The sequence below is a fragment of the Juglans microcarpa x Juglans regia genome, chromosome 7S, assembly GCF_004785595.1.
Source record: "Juglans microcarpa x Juglans regia isolate MS1-56 chromosome 7S, Jm3101_v1.0, whole genome shotgun sequence".
NCBI lineage: Eukaryota > Viridiplantae > Streptophyta > Magnoliopsida > Fagales > Juglandaceae > Juglans > Juglans microcarpa x Juglans regia.
In genome coordinates this window covers 20,488,403-20,508,052 of record NC_054607.1, presented here as the reverse complement: position 1 = coordinate 20,508,052, position 19,650 = coordinate 20,488,403, and the positions used below count along the sequence as shown (strand labels likewise).

General features: G+C 37.6%; 1 protein-coding gene across 1 annotated transcript; it reads left to right on the top strand.

The window, feature by feature from the left end:
• The first annotated feature begins 4,234 nt into the window (after positions 1-4,234).
• LOC121241313 (zinc transporter ZTP29) lies at positions 4,235-19,239 on the top strand. The gene is made up of 12 exons (XM_041139033.1): positions 4,235-4,665; positions 5,097-5,155; positions 5,920-6,012; positions 6,119-6,208; positions 6,321-6,402; positions 9,862-9,917; positions 10,973-11,029; positions 12,738-12,778; positions 13,547-13,614; positions 13,757-13,813; positions 13,898-14,015; positions 18,905-19,239. Exons 1-12 carry the CDS (start codon positions 4,602-4,604, stop codon positions 18,948-18,950), a joined length of 831 nt encoding a protein of 276 aa, XP_040994967.1. The 5' UTR covers positions 4,235-4,601; the 3' UTR covers positions 18,951-19,239.
• Positions 19,240-19,650: the final 411 nt, after the last annotated feature.

Here is a 19,650-nt window from a genome sequence, read left to right as displayed (position 1 = left end):
ACTCCCCTGCAAGAAAAACCATAAAAGTCATGTATAAAAAAAGTTTCCATCTTGATCCCTAACGTCGACCATGTGGTTTTGAAAATATTGTTTTACATGGAGAAAAGCACAATTGTATATAATGCAGACCATTTGCACTGTGATAAATATGAATACTTTCGAAATTATTAAAAAAAGAATCAAAAGTGCTCTTTAGGGATCATAGCTCCTGTTTCCTGACCCTTCAGAATCCCTTCGTTCAACTTGAAGGCTCATTTGTATTTCTTCTCTACTCTTTCTCTGTTCTGTCTTAGTGGTAAAGACTAAGAGTCTATGAAGATGGAGTTGGTTTCCATTCAAAATGAACAATTATGACTACAATTATTGACTCATACTATATCAGAAAAATTGATGAAAATTTATATCATACTACATCATAAGACTAAAAAATACCTCATGATTATTTTACATATTTTCAATTTATTTTATATTGAAAGTGATTTCATAGAATTTTTTTGTTATAGCCATAGGCATGACCAATCATATCAGTCAAACGGCAGGCTTGGATTAGCTGTAGACTCAAATCTTGAGTTTGATTTCACACTAGGAGTTTTTATGGATTACCAATACACTATTATGATAGGTGTATTAGTTTATTCAGGAAGAGCCTTGTCTTAGTGAACTTTCACATCATCAAAAAAATAATTAAAACTGAACAAAAGCATGGAAATGATGAATACACATGTGCATGGGTTGTATGCTAGTATCTTGGTATTGCTTTGAGTTAGAGTTCACGCAAGCAAATTAATTCAGTTTAGCTCAAGAGGATTAGATGCAAGCACTCTGTTAACACCTCCCATTGCCAAGTGCCAAGTGCCAATTCAGGCACCCAAAGCTCTATAACAACAGTAATTAAAATATCTTAAAGACCATCTACAAAAGGTCTAATCAGTAGAACATCTTGCAAGAAATACAACAACTTCTTCAAATAAAATTCAATCCTTTCAGGAGAAAAAAGAGGAATACCTGGAAGTTATCTCAGGAATTTCAGGAGCACACATATCTATGTTGCTTCATTTGATATTTCTTTCTTGTTTGCACTAATTATGCCATTAGATTCATCTTTCCAGAAATTTTCCCTTTTCATCGTGTTGTACCTTTTTGTCCAAAGTCATCATATATTGAATTCCTTGCATCCTCCTAAAACCTCAAGGAGGTTAAATGTGAAACAAGTTCATGTAGTATGTGTATGTGTGTATATATATATATATATATGTAGATCAATACTTCAACTCTTTCTCTCCTATCTTTGGGAAGGAAATCATGTACATTTTGCAATTACCACTGCCAACCTCTTTTTGCTTTTGCCTTTGGGACGTTTGCTTGCTTGATTTTATAGTTTATATCTGCTTGCTTCTTGCTTAGTTTTGGTTACAACTCGTGGTTTCTGCCCTCCCAACTTCATTAACCCTACACAAACCAGCAGGGTTACAGTTCCCACATTGCATTACCTCCCCCAATGCATATGTATCATGTATATATACACATACATACATATATATATATATATATATATATATATATACATACATACATATAGATATATATATATATATAGAGGAAATCAAAGATAGATCAAGTTGAATATTTCGTTTGGGTTTGCTGAGGACCATAAATTGCTGCCCCCTTTTGGGTTTGTTGAGGACCATAAATTGCTGCTATTTATAGATTATTTTCAAAATTTTTTTTCTGATATTTAGCATGTTCATATACTATGTTCTTTGTTAGTTTAGCCTGCTATATGTTTTAGTTTAGCATGTTCATCTATTCTGAAATTTGTTTGAGTTTTTATTAAAACAAGTGGTACTTATTAACATTTAAAATTTCACAAACATGAATATTGAGTTTGATTGAATTCCATGATCCCATTTTTTTTCTTTTTCTTTTTTCCTTTGAAGGATGGATTCACAACTCCATGGAGTTCATTCCTTCAATACCCTCTTACAAGAGGGGGAAGAAAGCTACAATGATACCTCATCACATCTTTGAATGACTTAGAATCCCAAATTACTCCACCCAACCCAAAACAAGGGACTGCTAGAAAAACTAAATCTAGACAAGGAAACTTTAGTCCAGAAGAGGACAACTTACTAGTGTCAGCTTGGCTTAATACTAGTTTGGATCTAATCAATGGGGTTGATCAATCTAAATATTCATTTTGGGCTAGAGTTCATGAATATTATGAGAAAAACAAAAAACCCACATCTTGTGAATGTAGTTCCAGCTCTCTCACAAATAGATTGTCTACCATCCAACATGCTACAAATAAGTTTTGTGGTGCCTTAGCTCAAATTGAAGGAAGGTCTCCAAGTGGGATTACTGAGCAAGATAAGGTGCACAAACAATATCATTTTATTTTATCGTTTATAGGACATTGTATTAGATATATTTCACATCTTATTTACTAATTTTTCAGATTGAGCAAGCAAATGAGCTATATCGAAGTAACCAGTCCGCAACATTCAACTTCCTTCATTGTTGGACTATTCTAAGGCACCATCCAAAATGGAAACAAACTGTGGCTGAGGGTAGCAGTGTGAAAATTAAGAGAAGATCAGTAACCCCAGATGGTCATGTGCCAGAGTTTACATTCCTAGATGAAGACACCATATCTTCATATATAGATGTGAATCTAGAGAGACCCATTGGAAAGAAGGCTGAGAAGAAGCGAAAGAGGCAAGATAATATCTCTTCCAATCTTGCTGATTTGGTGACTGAAATGAGAGAGGAGAAGAAGAGAGCAAATGCTGAGAAGGGAGAAGATAGGAAAGAGCTTATCCGCCTTACAAAAGAGAGGCTTGATTTAGATCAACGGAGAGAAGAGAATGAACAAATGAGGATGGACACCTCAAGTTTACCTCCAATGCAGCAAGAGTATTTCCATAGCCTCCAATTGGAAATACTTAAGAAGCAAAGGTCTAGAAAGCCATAATTGGGTGGTGTATGGGCTGTTGTTTTGGGTTTTTTGAAAGGTAACAATGCAGTCACTTTTGGGAATGCTCATTTGTTATTTTTTGTATAGAACATTGCACAAACCTCAAACCACAAATTCAGCCACATTTGGAAGTTCTAATTTGATAGCTTTTTATATAGAACTATGCACAAACTTGAAGTCACAATGCAGCCAATGGATAGTCCAGATTCTATTTTGTATAGAACATAATACAATTCACACACTAAACTGTCTTATTAGTCTAATGTGTTATTTGTTGCAAGAATTATGATGGCGGCACACTAAAGTGTTTGTTGTGAATGGTTTAAGAGTATTATGTGAATGAATGAGCATGAATGAGTATTATGTGAATGAATATATTTGCTATAGAGTTTATTATATGAATGAGTATTGATGGTAGCACACTTTATTATAGAGTTTGCTTTATTCACTATGATTTCTTTTAAAATGGTCATTGTTTATTAGATAGCACTATATATTTGAAATAAATGAGGTGCTTTTCTTTATAGGCTACCTTAAAATATTTTACTTTTCATTCTATTTCTCTTTAGATTTAGGAAGATTAATTTATAATTATATATTTATATATATATAAATATAATTATATATTTATTCACTTGATTGGTGAGAATGAAGTGGTTGCGGTGAAAGAAGCAGGTCTATGGATACAATTTCTTGAAGAAAAATCTGAAAATGGAAGAGAGATTCCTCGCAAGCGTATGCTAAAAGTGGGCATGACTTATGAGCTTTAGTTTAGAACTTGTTCTATATCTACTGGAAATTAGTACAGATTGGATTCAGGTGGGGGCTGGAAATTAGTTTATCGAATGTCTCACTAGGATTAATATTTGTCGGATGTTCTATATATATTTATAATTATATATTGAATTAATTTATATTTTAGTTTAGTTTATTAATTTGAATTAATTTAAAATAGAATATAATTATATTATATTGTATATGAAGAGATATTGTAAATATTAAAAGATATGAGAATATTATTGATAGTTAGAAAAAATATTTGAAATGAATAAAAAAGATTAAAAAATATAATATTTAAATAATATGAAAAAAAAATAGATAAATTGATATATGATATATTGTAAAAATTAGAATGTAAAATAAAAAAAATAAATTTAAATAATATATTTTAAAGAATAGGATAAAGAAATTAGAAGTGCTCTTACAAATAAATTTGGAAAACTCGTTGATATATAGTACACTTCCCATCACGACGACTTTTATTGGGCTTGGGTCACGCCTTCACCCTGCACTGTCAGCTCCAACCCAACAGAGGCATATATGAACGGGAATGACCAAGCAAAGCTAGTTGCTGAAGATGGGGGATGCTCCACTATTGTAGCAAAGTTTTCTGTTTTCTTAATTTTTGTTGTACCACCACAGCGAATTCTCTCTTCTTACCCTGTAGATTTCCCAGTTCTCTTCCCCAGCTTTTATAAATAGCTTCTTTGGTGGAGTGCCCAGTTACCAACTCTCAATCTGCATCTCACTGAATCCAGCCCCACATTTTTCTGCTGATTGTCACTTGTTTTTGGTGTTCGAGATTGAATTTTGGGGTACAGGAAAAAAAGGAAACGAAAAGGCCGCTATGGACTCCCAGGTCTTGGTGGCCCTTGCGCTCTCGCTTGTTGGTGGAATGAGTACTTCTCTAGGTGTGCGAAACTTCTAATGTAAAAAATTACAATTTTTTGTACTATTGAAGAAGGACTTCATGGATATAGTTTGAGGGTTTTGTTTGCTTCTTACATTTGATAATTCAATTGTGCTTTTGGGTATGGTTAACTGAAATTCGCTTTCCCTATTTGACTTTTTTCTGGAATTCAAGTGGTTAAAAGTATGATATTGAAGGAATTGGTTAATGTGTTAATTCTAATTGGCCTTTAATTTCAAAACTTTGACGTAATGGCATTCTGCTGAATACTTGTAATTCGTCGGTTTATTTACTCGTCTGTAACTTAGGCTTTGTTTTGGGATCGAGACTTCGTTGAGTGGTTACCTCATGGCCTCAGTAATGGATATAACTAATGACTTTTAAGATTTTTTTTTCCCGTAGTCTAACTTGAAGTCCTGGAATGTTGAACAGGTGCGCTTTTTGTTATAATTAATCAGGCTCCCAATTTGAAGATGCTTGGGATTTTACAGGTGATGATCAGCAATCAACCACTTTATTTCTTAATCCAAAATTCTGGATTGTGTGCCTGTGCCGTGTGATACCTCTCATTTTGTAATACCCCAAATTGTGTGATGTGTGAATGGGTATAGGAAGGTGGTGAATGGGATCTGAATTTGCTTGGGAGGGAGAAATTCAAGCCCTTTAGAATAATCCACAGGGCTTCAATTGTAACATTGACCAGCCCTTTTGGAATATGGGCCCAGATGTGGCTTACACCTTCCTTAGGTCGTTATAAATAGTATCAGAGTCAATCTCAATTAAAAGTGTGAGACTTGAGCCATGCCAATTATGATGGACTAGACCTGACAAGGACGTTGGGGATTTAAAGGAGGGAGATTGTATTACCCCAAATTGTGTGATGTGTGATTGTGTATAGGAAAGTGGTGGAAGAGATCCCACACATTGCTAGAGGGAGAAACTCAAGTTCTTCATAATGATTCCAAGGAGCTTCAATTGTAATATTGAATAGTTCTTTTGGAGTATGGGCCTAGATGTGGTTTGAGCCTTTCTTGGGTCGTTACCCGTTTCCTTAATTTTGGTAGTTTTGTTCTTCTATTCTAGCCAATATTTTAATTCTATCCAAGTATATTATTTATCTAGATACTCTTGAGTAGGTTAAACTGATAATAGAATTGCAGGACAACAATCTATACTTTGATTACAGATTGAATAGTTACAATTAATATGAATGTTTGGAGATATTTTGTGTGGTATGATTATCTCTTCCTTGCAGGGATTTGCAGCAGGTCTGATGCTGAGCATATCATTCCTGGATCTGGCTCATAACGCCATGAACTCTATTGGATTCTTAAAAGGCAACCTTTGGGTAAGCTCTATTCTCCAATGTTCATATAATTCAAATCCTTCAATTCCATCATACGTTTTATTCATTTTCATCATTGTAATTAAATTCTACATTCTTGGCAAGGAAGTTTTTTGCAGGTGTCATATTCTTCGCTGTTGTTGCTAATTTTATTCCAGAACCGACGCTCGCCCCTGTTTCAGATGTAAAAAGTAAAAAGGTATTTGTGACTTATTTTTCTACCCGATAATTCTTTTATCAATGATTGAATATTGTTGTAATGGCTCAATAAAGTAAAAGTAGTTGAAAGTTTTCCAATTTCCTAAGCACAGAAAACTGGAGATGAAGGTGGCAAGGACATTATGAAAAAGCATCGCCGTCAAGTTTTATTCAGTGGGATTATTACGGCAATAGGTAACCTCGTTGACATGGTTAACTCTCCTCATAGATTGTGATGTGGATTATTCGGAAATTAATTGCATATGTTCTTGAACTGAAAACTATCATTGCTGAATTTATTCTACCTTTAAGTGAAGTAGCCTTGAATAAAGACATAGGATAAATGATTAAATTTATGGTTCTCAGTCCTTGTAAAGTGTATCTATTTGTTTATGGGAATTTTCTGTTTCTTAGCATTTTTTTTTTTTAAATTTTCTTTGAGAAGTACGGTCTGCCATAATGTTCAGGCTTCTCTGCTGAATTTCATTGCAATATACATTTTTCTACCACCTGTTAGTCTGACAAGGCCAAAAAATGTTACCATTTGATTGGGAACCATTAGAATCGGCTGTGTGAATCTTCTGTGTAGCCCTCTTTGACAGTTGAGCTTCTTTTTGCCCATGTTGGGTGCTCCTTTACATTGTATTTACTACGTGGAATCCTGAATTAGTCTATCTCATATGTAGGTGGACCCCAAATCATTTATATTTTATGCTGCCACTTCTATACTTCATCGCATCATTTGATAAATATGAAGTTGGACAATATGGTAGTCAGTTCTGTTATTGATGAGCCCTCAAAGAATCATTATATCTCATTTCTAGGTACCGTATAAAGTTTATTGTAATGTATCTTTGAATAGGTATTCATACAAGTTCATCTAAGTTTACCAAAAAAGCAGTTAGCAGGTGGAAAGTTACTTTTTTGACAAACTTAAAGGCATACATCAGCCTGGAATCAGACCCCAACTATATTGTGACAGGGCGGCATTCCATGACTAGATCCCTAACTTGGATAATGCATCAAGTGCCATTTCATGTGTTGTGATGAAGATGAGGTTTTTCAGGTGATTAGTGGGGTAGTTAAGGATAAAGATCCTGGTCCAAATGGATTTTCAATGGCCTTTTTCCAAGCTTGCTGGGAGATTGTGAAAGATGACGTGATGCGGGTTTTTCAGGAGTTCTTTTCTTTTAAAAAGTTTGAAAAATCACTCAATGCTACTTTCATTGCTCTCATTCCTAAGAAACATGGGGCTTCAGAGTTAAAAGATTTTTGACCTATTAGTCTTGTGAGTGGAGTTTGCAAGATAATTTCGAAGGTATTTGCAAATCGTGTGAGCAACGTATTGGAGCAAATTATCTCTAAGCCCCAAAATGTCTTTGTTTGGGGGAGAAAAATCCTTGATTCGGTACTTATTGGTAATGAATGTTTAGATAGTCGTATGAGGGAGGGTGTTCCTAGTGTTCTTTGTAAGCTTGATATGCAAAAGGCATATGATCATGTGAATTGGTATTTCCTTTTCTTTTTTGATAAGTAAAAATATTATATATATATATCAAAAGGAGTAACCAAGTACACTGATGTATACAAGAGAATACCTTGCCCATAATAGAAAACCCCTAATAACCAAAAAAGCCAGTGAACAAAAATGGTATTTTCTTTTCTACATGCCTGGGAGATGCAATTTTGGAGAAAGGTGGTGTTCATGGATTAGGCATTGTGTTTCTATTGGTTGGTTTTCAGCGTTGGTTAATGATAACCCTACTGGCTTTTTCCATAGTTCTCGTGGTTTGAGACAGGGGGATCTCTTGTCCCCTTTCGTTTTTGTCGTTATCTCGGTTGGTAATGCTAATAATGAGTCTATTTTACTTTCTCATCTTCTTTTTGCAGATGACGCTATTATTTTCTGCAATGCAGACCGTGATCAGCTTCAAGCCTTAAGGTTGTGTTACTATGTTCTGAAATTGTCTCGGGCCTTAAGGTGAATCTTGGGAAGTCGGAAATGGTTCTGTTGGGGGTGGTGTGTGATATTAATAGTTCGGCAAGTTTGCTGGGTTGTAAAGGTTCTTCTTTACCTTTGAAATATTTAGGCCTTCCATTGGGGGCACCTTTTAAGGCTAATGCTATATGGGATGGGGTTGAGAAAGTTGAGAAGAGGTTGGCTGGTTGGAAGCGGTTATATTTATCTAAAGGGGGCAGAACTACTTTAATTAAGAGTACCCTTTCCAATCTTGTCACTTACTTTCTATCGTTGTTTCCATGGCCTGCAAGGGTGGCCAATCGGATCGAGAAGTTATTTTGTGCTTTCTTGTGGGATGGAATGGGAGAGGAAACTAAATTCCATCTTGTTAGTTAGAATAAAGTTTGTTCTCCTATTTCAGTTGGAGATTTGGGGGTTTGTAACTTGAGGATCTTTAAGAAAGCTTTATTGGGGAAGTGGTTATGGAGATATCAATCGGAATGAGAGTTGCTTTGGAGGGAGGTTATTGACTTGAAATATGGTAGTTCTTGGGGGTTGGTGTTCTAATGAAGTACATGGGGCGTATGGTGTAGGTCTTTGGAAGTTCATAGAAAGGACTGGGAGAGTTTTGTTAGCCATGTTAGTTATGCTGTTGGAGAGGGATCTAGGATCCGTTTTTGGTTTGACATTTGTTGACTTTGCATAATAGTCCTCCTTTTCCTTGGAAGTGTATTTGGAGTTTTCATGTATCTTCCAAAGTGAGACCTCCTTTATATATATATATATATATATACACACACACACACACACACACATATGTGATATGGACTACTTCTCTTGGGAAAATTTTGACGTTGAACAATTTAAGGAAGTGTGGTATCATAGTTATGGATTGGTGTTTCATGTGCAAGAAGCATGGGGAATCCGTGTATCATTTACTTTTGCATTGTGTGGTGGCTAGGGCTTTATGGGATGGCATTATTCGTAGAACCGGTTTGGCTTTGGTGATGCCTTTGAGAGTGGTTGATCTTCTTGCATATCTCAATGCATCGATATCACAATTCTTTCGTCCATGACACGAGAGCTAATCATGACACAGGAGATGTCACGCACAAAATAAGAACAGGCTTCATGGTTGTTCTAAAGTGGATGCGGCTTGGAAGATGGTTCATTTGTGTCTTATGTGGTGCATTTGGATGGAAAGGAATGGGCGGTGTTTTAATGATAAGGAGCGTACTTTGGAGCAACTCTGGAACTTTTTTGTGCACTCTTTATTGCTTTGGTTTTCTGTTTTAGTGATTAATGGAGCTTCGGCTCATGATTTTCTGTTGTTGCTTTCTGTTTCTTAGAATGTATTTAGGTGATTTCTTTTGTATACTTTTTGTGTATGTAGGCTTCGCCTGTACATTCGGTTCTAATAAAATTACTTTTTACTTATTAAATCTGATATTGCGCACACCATGTGCATATTTGGTAGCAGATGTAATTTTGTAGAGATATTATGATCTTCCAATGAAATTGTCTGTGATGATAATTTTCTGGGTAAAGTATCCCGACATGGTTATTACAACTTTAGATACAATGCTTACAAATAAATGATTTGGTACTATTCATACAATATATGCTCTAGGATGTGTTAAGCAAAAATCATATGTTGGTCATATAATGAAAAATCTGTTCCTTACTATTTGCAGGCATAAGCTTGCACAATTTTCCTGAAGGAATGGCAGTGTTCCTTGGGTCAATTAAGGTATTGCAAGAATTTTTTTTTGTGGGGTGTTGAGCTAAATTTTATGGTATAATTTATGTCCATTGTCATGAGCGTGCTACTGAACTAGATTTCTGGTTTATTTAGCCTAGTGTAAATGACTTATGTGACAAAAAATGATCTTTCACTTATCATTGTACTTTTGATAATGATCTACCTTCTCGAGGTAGTTGAGTGCTTTTAACGTCGTCTCTTCCCGCTGGTTTTGTGCTGATCTACCTTCTTGAGGTAGTCCAGTGCTTTTAACGTCGTCTCTGTCAGCCGATCATCACCGGGCTCAGATTCCCCTGCATGAGCTAAAATTTATGATATTATTTATGTCCATCTTCATGAGCATGCTCCTTTAACTGAACTAGATTTCTGGTTTATTTAGCCTAGTGTAAATTACTTATGTGACAAAACATGATCTTTCACTTATCATTATACTTTTGAGGTTCACGGTGAAGTATATGAATTCAATTTCCCCTTTGCGTTATTATTCATGCAGGGGGATGGGGGGATAGTTGGGGAGAGAAAGAGAGAACTAGCTGTCATTTTGCAAAACTGATTATTAAGTCTATTATTATTGGATTAACATATAGTACAGCAGCTGTTTAGGGTTTTGTCATTCTAGGTTTTATTCTGCACAACCCAAATGGTCAGGTTGTTCTTAAGATCTACCATCTAGTTGGTTGTGATAATTCTTTGAGGTTATCCTTGCATTACATTTTTAGACGTCAGGGCCTTTCTTTTAGACTATAGGTCTCCAACTAAAATGAATCTATGAGGTTTTTTTAGTTAATGAAAATCTGACTGCGGTGGCAATATTTCCATTTGTTCTTGATGCTCAATCTTTTGATATTTCAGATTAGTTGACTTATATAGAAACTAGGGTCATTTGTGGTTCTTAAAATAGGTTGAATTAATTGGATGCTGTACAACCTGTTTTGTGTGCAACCTGAGACTGCTAATGTGTGCTCCTGAATTCATTGAGTTAAAATACTGTGTCGTTTCACAGGAATTGGGTGTTTATGAACATATTCATGCTTCTTTTACAGGGTCTTCGTGTTGGTGTCAATTTGGCCTTGGCCATTGCGCTGCACAACATTCCAGAGGTATGTGTTCTCTGATTCTCCAGTTCTTTAGTATATCTGTTTTGTGTGGAGTGCCATTGTTTCTTTTGGATGCTTGCACTCTGCCATGATAAAAGTAATTTATAACTTTCAGTTGCTAACAAATTCTGGATTACCATATTTACTACTAATACCTTAACAGACCAGTCCTTTACTTCCCTTTTGATGAAATAGCATAAGATTGAGCCTATATTCTGGTTTCATTGGTAGCCAAACTTGACCTGAAGATTGCCGTGGCTTAGCATATGATCGGATATTAGCCATAGTGGACACAAACATGCATTATGCCGGCAGTATTTAGATGTGTTTTGAGTGTGTATTTGTTACCAATGATCATGATTGATTCCATGCGCTACTAGACAACTTTGTTCACGTCTTTTGATGCATGTAATATAATAATTTCCAGGGATAAGATGTCATGTGTACCTAGTAATGGGTGACCACTCAAAATCTACGACACTTTTGGTGTTTTTTTAATAAATTTAGCAAATTCTTTTGAGTTTCAGAAGAAAGATTTACTATTTGAGTTGTTAAGTGCATAGAATGTCTTCAAGCTTTGTATTTCTTAGGCTAGATCTGAAGTTTTTTAAAATCAGGAATTCTGGAGAGTTTTGGCAAGGACAAATGTTGAACATGGACATGATTTTTAAAATTATCTCTGCGTTAATCAGTATTGCATGGTTTTTCATCTAGATATCCAAAGAAAGGGAAGGACATTAAGAATGAATATAGAGCAGTATAAACCTGGACAATGCTTCCTGGACTATAATGAAGAGCCTTTAGATGAAACAGTTACTGCAAATTTTATTTCTACCTTGTTAGGTAAATTGGTTGGCCGTACAACTAAATGTATAAAGCTTTTACAATTTCAAAGCAGCTTCAAATGAAACTTTGATCCATGTAAGGAATTACCACTTTCTTAAGGTTTTTTTGGCTCTGTTTTTTTTTTCCCATATTTCTAATTACAATATTCTCACAGAAGACCTCCATAAAAACCATTTTATTATTTGTGTATGTTCTGCTGGTGCTATATTAGAAAAAATTGAACTGAAATTAGATAGGTCCATGAAATTAAGATTATATGACTGAGTTAAACCCCAAGGGGTTGGCCCAAGTGGTGAAGGCCTTGGTCTTGGGGCAACACTCCCTTCAAGGTCCAAGGTTCAACACCTCATGAGTGCAAACAATCTTTTGGGGCCACACCCCCTGGTGAAAAGCCAGAGGTTTAACCAGTTTCGTGTAGGGAAACTTCCGAGGGTGCAATGCACGGGACTGAGGTTTACTTTGCAGGGGTGAGTCCGAAGAGCCCTGCCTTGGAGAGGTTCATCGACATAAAGAGAGAGAGAGAGAGAGAAGAAGGAAAGACTTAGTTTGCTCTGGTACCTTCTTTTCAGCTTGATTTTTTAAATGGTTTTGAAAGCTTAGGGTGGCATCCTAGTTTAACTCATAAGATTCAATCCATTGTTCAATGTTGTAATTTCTTCCTCTCTTTAGTAATTCAAAGCTTAATTGAGTGATTAGTTGTAATAGTAATATGATGATAACAATCATTTATTAACACTCATGTGGCACTGAGCTAAAATACATTGAATATCTTGTTCCTTTATCTTTACAAACTCAAGTACTCTTCTATTTGATAAAGAACCAATTATATGGTGAGGCATTTCATTTTTCCCTTTCTTTTTCACAGGGTGTTGCTGTTGCACTTCCTGTATATTTTGCAACACAGAGGTGAGAATCCTTGAAGGCACCAATTAGTTTAGCTTTCTGAAAGTATATATAACTATTCAAAATGCATAAACTGAAAGTATTTTGCTTCTTTTTCAAATATCTATTTATTTTCCTTTTGTTGCAATCGTAAGCTGACTATAGCTGGTCAGCTTATGCAAGTATTGCTGGAATCATGTGTGAAAAATTGTTAGGTTGGTTATGGAGAGAGCAGTTGTAAAGGGGTGATCATACTGTTGGCTGTTATGGTGGTGTCCGGTAGTTCTAATGTGATAAAGGTAGTGCTCCTTGTGTTGGAGGAGATGATCTCTATGGTTGTGTACCTTTTAGCAAGCAGAGCCTAGGAGTTTCCAACAGTAGTTTTCAGGTAGTAATGGTATTTACAAGCAGTAACCCTTCAAAGGCAGAGCTTGCTTCTTTTTTCCCATTACTGAAAAATGTGGATCTGAAATTTTAGTCCCCTTCTGAACATGAGTTCCTTGTTTTATCCCCTTCCCAAAGCAAAATAAGAGCTTCAGGCCACCTTAAGTATGCTAATATATCCAAGAGTTCCATATGGCCCCAATGGGATTGTATTTAGTGCAGAATTTGAATTTGTAATGCGATATAGGAATTCCCCCTTGACCACATTATGCTGAAAATTGGCTGCCATGGACACTATAGTGATTGATGTAATATGTATGGTAGATATTTTATGAAGCTACAATGAAAAAAATATAAATCACCTATGTGGTTTAATTGTAAAATGGTTGATTCTTCTACAAATCACAGCAAATGGCAGGCATTCAAATTGGCTACACTTTCTGGTTTTGCTGAGCCCCTGGGTGTTGTAATTGTAGGTATGTCAACTGCTTTTTCTACTGCATAAATTCCAAATCAGCTGTGTTTTTCTTATAGAATAGAACAATTAAATTTGAGAGAGAGCCTTTGATGGTTATGAGGTTCCTTGGAGAAATGAATTATTTGACATCTTATTTTCAGCCTATCTATTCCCAAGCAGCTTGAGTCCTGAAATTCTTGAGGGTCTACTTGCTTCTGGTTAGCATTATGATCATTTCTTCATCATCCCAGTTGATCACAGAATGTAATGGGCTCTTGTAATAATTCATTCTTTGTTTTCAGTTGGTGGGGTGATGGCTTTTCTCACCCTGCATGAGATGCTGCCACTGGCGTTTGATTATGCTGGGCAGAAGCTAGCTGTCAAGGCCGTGTTCTTTGGAATGGCTTTCATGTCTGCAAGGTAATTGTTATAGTCTTGACTAAATCCTGAAATCCACGCCTTCCAATTGGTGATTTAACGTGGTATTGGAGCAATGATCTAGATTTCAAGTCCTAACTTTAAACTATACCTCATTTCAATTTAATACACGACTAAATTCATCTCTTCTCATGTTTAAGTTTTTTGGATCAATTGATGATTTACTATTAACTCCAGATCAAAGGCCAATGGAAAGCCTCTGGTTTTTTTATTCAAATGGAAATTGTAAAAGTAGTATACTCTTTTAGAAAAACTAAAAAAGAAAAGGAGAAAGCTAGTGGCAGACCTACAGTTGGGAATGCTGCTTTCCTCCTATGAAATTATGCCATTTATACCTGCCAAAGAAATGAAATCATGCCATTTATAAGACCTCACGCCTATCCTTTGTAAAATCAAGTGGAAAGTGAAACTGTTGGATCCAACATTTTAATGTGACTGCTGCTACCACTGCAAAATTTTTATATGCATGTTTGATAGGACATACTATTTGCTGGAAAATAGTAATTGCTTGCCTGTGAGTGGAAAAAAAATAATCAACAGCTGGAAGATGTCATGGCTGTGTTACAAGTCCGGCGACTCCTACAAGGGTGTTAGGGACCCCGGTCTTGTCCCTAACACTAAGGTCTACTAGTTTGCCTTGGTGAAGATGACGACCGAGTGACCTTGCCAACTTGCTTGGCCTTCCACAAAATGGTGGTGTTTGGGTGATGGAATGATGATGTATTTGGGTAGGCTAAGTGTTTAGGCTAAGACAAATCAACGTGGGTGGCTAGACTTGTTCTTGAGTGAAGTGCCGAGATGATGGAGGCTAGGGTGGAATGGATGAAATGAGGTTATGGTTCGGGTTGGAAGCAACTAGGGTTGCCATGGACTATGAAGAGGAAGGGTAGGCGTGGTCTTGGAAGATTGGCTTAGGATTATGGGTGTGTGATGCAATGGGAATGGCCTAAGGTTTATCCTTGATGTTTGGGCCACTTGGATGGTGATTTGGGTAAGTATGGTGTAGTGTAGCTAGGGTTTTGTGGGTTGGCTAAGATGGATTTCGAGATTAGCAAGAGATGGCTTAGGGTTTGAGCTTAGGATGATGCTAGGGTTTGGTTGGCTTAGGAATGGATATGGTAAGTTAGAAAGATGGAAGGAATCTTTGAGTGATGAGGGAAATTTGAATTTGAATTTGAATTGGAGGAAGTCAAGACTCCTAAAAGGAAGGAATCACCTTAGGGAGCCTTGAGAGATTTTAGGAATTGGATGAGTGATTGGAGGGATGGAGTGATTCTAGGGAAGTTCCTAGAATTAGGGATTAGATTGGATTGAGTCAACTTTCCTTGAATTAAGGAAGTTGCCAAAGAGGACTCTTGATGGATGGCTAGGTCAATGGATTAGATGATGGTCTTGGCTAGGGTTTGTGTTTAGGGCTTTGGAGTTGGGGTAAGGATGTGGTCGGCTAGGGTTGGCCGAACAAGGTTAGAGAGTGATTCTAGGAAGTTGTTCCTAAAATCTAGGAACTCAATTTGGAAAGGATTTGGCCGAGAGTGATGAAGTGTTTGGGTCAACTAGGATTCCTAAATTATAGGAACACTAGTTTGGCAAGTAGAGTGGGCGGCTAGGGCAAATTCAAATAAGGCAAGTGATTGCCGAAATTTGAATTTGAATTCAAATTGGGAGTGTGTTTCGGCTAGGGCAAGTTTGATGGAGGGAACAATTTATGGTAAGTTTGACAAACTTATGAAAAGGATGACAAACTCTATGGTGGTCGAAATTTGTGTATGGCTTGGATTGAATGGATGACACCAATGAACAATGGATGAACACTATGAATGAATGGACTCAACAAAGAATATGAAGACTCTTTTTATGATTTAAGGATATTTTGATATGCAAGAAAATATATGAACAAGATGAAGAACATATATGGACAAGGATAGATAATGGATGAACAAGATATCACTTCAACTATTGATTCACGGATTGCACAATAATTGAATAAACATCATATATTGATAAGATCAACTTGGATTCACGAATTGCACCAAGTTGGAAGAACAAGATAGATGGATTGAACCACACCTATTCACGAATTGCAAGGTGTGATCCTCTCTTTGGGATTCACGAATTGCACCCAAAAAGCCCAAGTGCTCTAGCACCGAAATATGATCTCAAGAACAAAAAGTCTACCCACTAGGGAATTTGCCAAAAGATGTGAATGCAAAGACTAAGGATCCTATTTATAAGGATTACAAGTTGGAAACCTCCAATAGGTCCCTTGGAAAATAAATAATTAAATAAAAATTAATAATAAGAAATTACATAGTTGGCATGGGCCAAGTTGACCCATGGCATGCATGAGCCCATGGATGGGCTAGGCTGGCTGACAGGGCCCTAGGTTGGTCTGGGCTCTGGGTGCTGGGGCGCTGGGCGTGCTTGGGCTTGCGCGCGCGCTAGGCGTGGGCGAGGCGTGCGCGCGGGATGCTGGGGTGCTACGCGCGCGGGGCGCAGGCGAGGCGTGCGCGCGCGGCATGCGTGCTAGGCGCGCTGTGTGCACTGGGCTGCGTGTGCTGTGCGTGCTAGCCATGCTGAATGGGCTGGTTTGGTCACCAACCTCCTTGGGCATCCTGGGCATGTCAAGGCAGGCCCCATGGCATGCCCGTGGGCCTGTTTTGGGGCTGTCCAACCTTGTCTTGACTTGGTTAGTGGCTTGACCATGGGCCACAAGACATGGGTTCCTACCAAAGGGACTTCCGACGCCAGTTACATCTCCAGCGACCGAGTTCTTGAGTAGTCTGGTTTTTTTTGCTGCACTGATCTACTTTTTTTTGGGTCTCATTCCAACGATGGGAAGTTTTGATCCGGTGAAAGGTGTTTATACAGCTTTGGGAGGGTGTTTATACGATGGGGACTCTTAAACACCTTTTAATAGACTCAAAGGTGTTTATTTTGTCTATGGAGGGTGGAAATTATTGTCGTATCATAGAGAGGGGCAGGAAGGTAACTAAGGAGATGGTGCTCAGTCATACCAGTGCTTGTTGGCTGTTTTATCGGCGGGAAGGAAAGACTTCTTCAAGGCATATAGGGATGGAATCAAAGCTCTGTTTGCTGCAGCACATGCAGTTCCGAGTCATCCTCTGGCAGTTGATCAAAAACACAAAAAGGGAGGCATGGCAGGGGTACTTTCAGCTATCCAATTACTTGAAATGGATAGTTGTCCAGGAGAAAACGAGTTGCAGGGATATCTGCTTAGTCTGAAAAAGGAGGTAACGGGCGTGAAGGAGGATTTGAAATTGTTTAGAAAGGAGATAAAGTCTTGGATTTTTAAGATAATCAAAGGTTTGGGCCTGGGGTTGGGCCGCTTAAGCCCGAAATGGAGACCGAAGCTTCATTGGCCCGTGTTTGAGAAAGGCTCCATTTCTGGGCCAGTTTCATGGTCCAACGGAAGTCCTGGGCTAGATAAGACCCTTATCTCGAAGCCAGTGCCCTTCGTCGTCGATCATGATCCCTACGCAGGCATTCCTTCGTCGGTGACAATAGCTCCTACGCAAAAATGTATGCAAGCTTCTATGGAACACTTGGAGGAGGTTTCTAACTTGTCCCCAGTCATAATGGCAGAGAAGGCGACATGTAGGGTATCTGAGAAGTCCACGACAGGAGTAGAGTCTGTGGAAGGCTTGGAGCACGGTGGGAAGACACAGATAACAACGATGTGTCCCTTGGCTCTGGTTTCGTCCTATGATCATGGTGTAATGCCGACATCTAAAGGGTCCGTTGAAGTTGCACACACAAGGTTGCCAGGGATGAAGGGACTTGCTGCCAACCCAGAATCTCCAATGGAGAGTACCATTGGTGTTGTTGAGGAGGCACAGGTTCTGAACAAGGGTTTATCGTTGGTACCATTTGGATCTACGTCGGACGCTACATCGGGGGAAGACGTTGTCCCCTTGGTATCTCTTCCTCCATTAAACAATATAGATGAATCATTTTCGGATTGGGTTTTGCAAAAGGTTAATGAGATTCAGAATATTGTGGGAATCTCACATTGAGGATGTGAAGACTAGTTTAAAACTCTAATCATTGCGATTGAGGCAAGCTACTCGCGTGATACCAAATCAAGCTTCAAGAAAAGCAGAGAGTTGAAGTGTCTTTTTAGTGCAATCAACTATGACGCAAAGAGTGGTAGCTCAAGTCGAGGGCATCGAGGTTGATGTATGTTGGGAAGTCTTTCGCATAGAGGGTATTTTGGGAGGTGTGATTTATGTTGGGCTATGGGAAACAAGGGGTTGGGGTTGGAGAGGGGTGAGTTATTCTATCTGGGGCTTGATGTATGTTGGGTAGTTTTTCGTGGGCTTTTGGGGCAATAGGAGCTCTCTGTATGGGTTAGGGATTTTCTTGTATACCTCCAGTGTACTTGGTTCCTCCTATTGATATATATATATATATATATATATATAATATTTTTACTTGTTAAAAAAAAAAAAAAGATGTCATGGCTGTGTTGATCAGATCACACTCGCTTATTATATCCGGTATAATTCTATATCATCGGCCAAATAAGAAGGGATCGAGAGAAGAGATGCAAAATGTCAATATGCCACTTTAAATTGTCTTTGGCATGTATGCTACCCTTAGCAAGAAGGAATTTTTCAAGGGCAGAAGAAAATGCAAGTACCTAGAGTAAAAGAAAAATGCAAATAGAAAAATGTAGCTGTTTCTTTAAGTTGTTTGCGTACAGTTCTGTACAAGGCAACTCTTGAACTGGTAGCATCAAAATTACATGTCAAGCTAAGAAGTTAATATCAAGGAGTTTCTATAACTTTGCGTCCAGCTTCTTTCTCCTCATTTTAATTATTTCTGAGGCGCATCTCTTTGATTTTTTGCAGCCTATATTTTCTTGAAATCAGCTTACCCGAGGAGATGAGCTTGTAGTCATGGATCAGCCTTTTGGTATTCCCACTGCTATCCTGCCACGATGGGGTTTTCAAATGGTGCCTGCTTTTGTCAACTGGCATTGAAGACCTTTACTAATGGCTGGCTTCGTTTGATCTCAAGACAGAGAAGGTAGAAAACTTATCCCTGTTTTTGTACTGCTTGCAGTTCGTATCATTAAATAACAGATATGTACTTCACAGTTAGTGCTTTATTGGAGAGACAGAAAAAAAAAATTGAAAAAGAAATTCAAGACTATGGAAGTCTTCTTTATTAATTGATATCATTATCATCCATCCTGTTCTTGTTTGCATATGACACAAAATGTCAGGACCCTCGTAGGCTTTTTTGACGCTTTGCTTCTTTTTCCCCCTGATTGAAGATTAACTTATTTGCCACCCATGGATAACCATTGACTGTTAGCTACCTCAAGTATGGAGCCTTGGGACTATAACATTATACTACGCTTCCGAATTTGAAGTTCATGGCAACCCACTCTATCGACACCAACCTTTTGGTAGTTGATTCCCTTTTGCTAGCTCTATTTACATATCAATATTCACTGATTTAACATTAATCCCATGGATAATATCAAAGACATTGTACTTCAAATATACATGGTATCACGACATTGTAAGCTATCAGAAGGTTGGTTCCTCTATGAATCGAAGTCGTGACATGATTCCTCATTCGATATCAA

What these genes read in the sequence shown, in the direction of transcription:
- LOC121241313 (XM_041139033.1), top strand. Translation starts at nt 4,602, where the DNA reads ATGGACTCCCAGGTCTTGGTGGCCCTTGCGCTCTCGCTTGTTGGTGGA. An exon ending in GTATATTTTGCAACACAGAG is followed by an intron (nt 12,779 to 13,546) that starts GTGAGAATCCTT and finishes TACAAATCACAG; the next exon opens with CAAATGGCAGGCATTCAAAT. An exon ending in TGAGGGTCTACTTGCTTCTG is followed by an intron (nt 13,814 to 13,897) that starts GTTAGCATTATG and finishes CTTTGTTTTCAG; the next exon opens with TTGGTGGGGTGATGGCTTTT.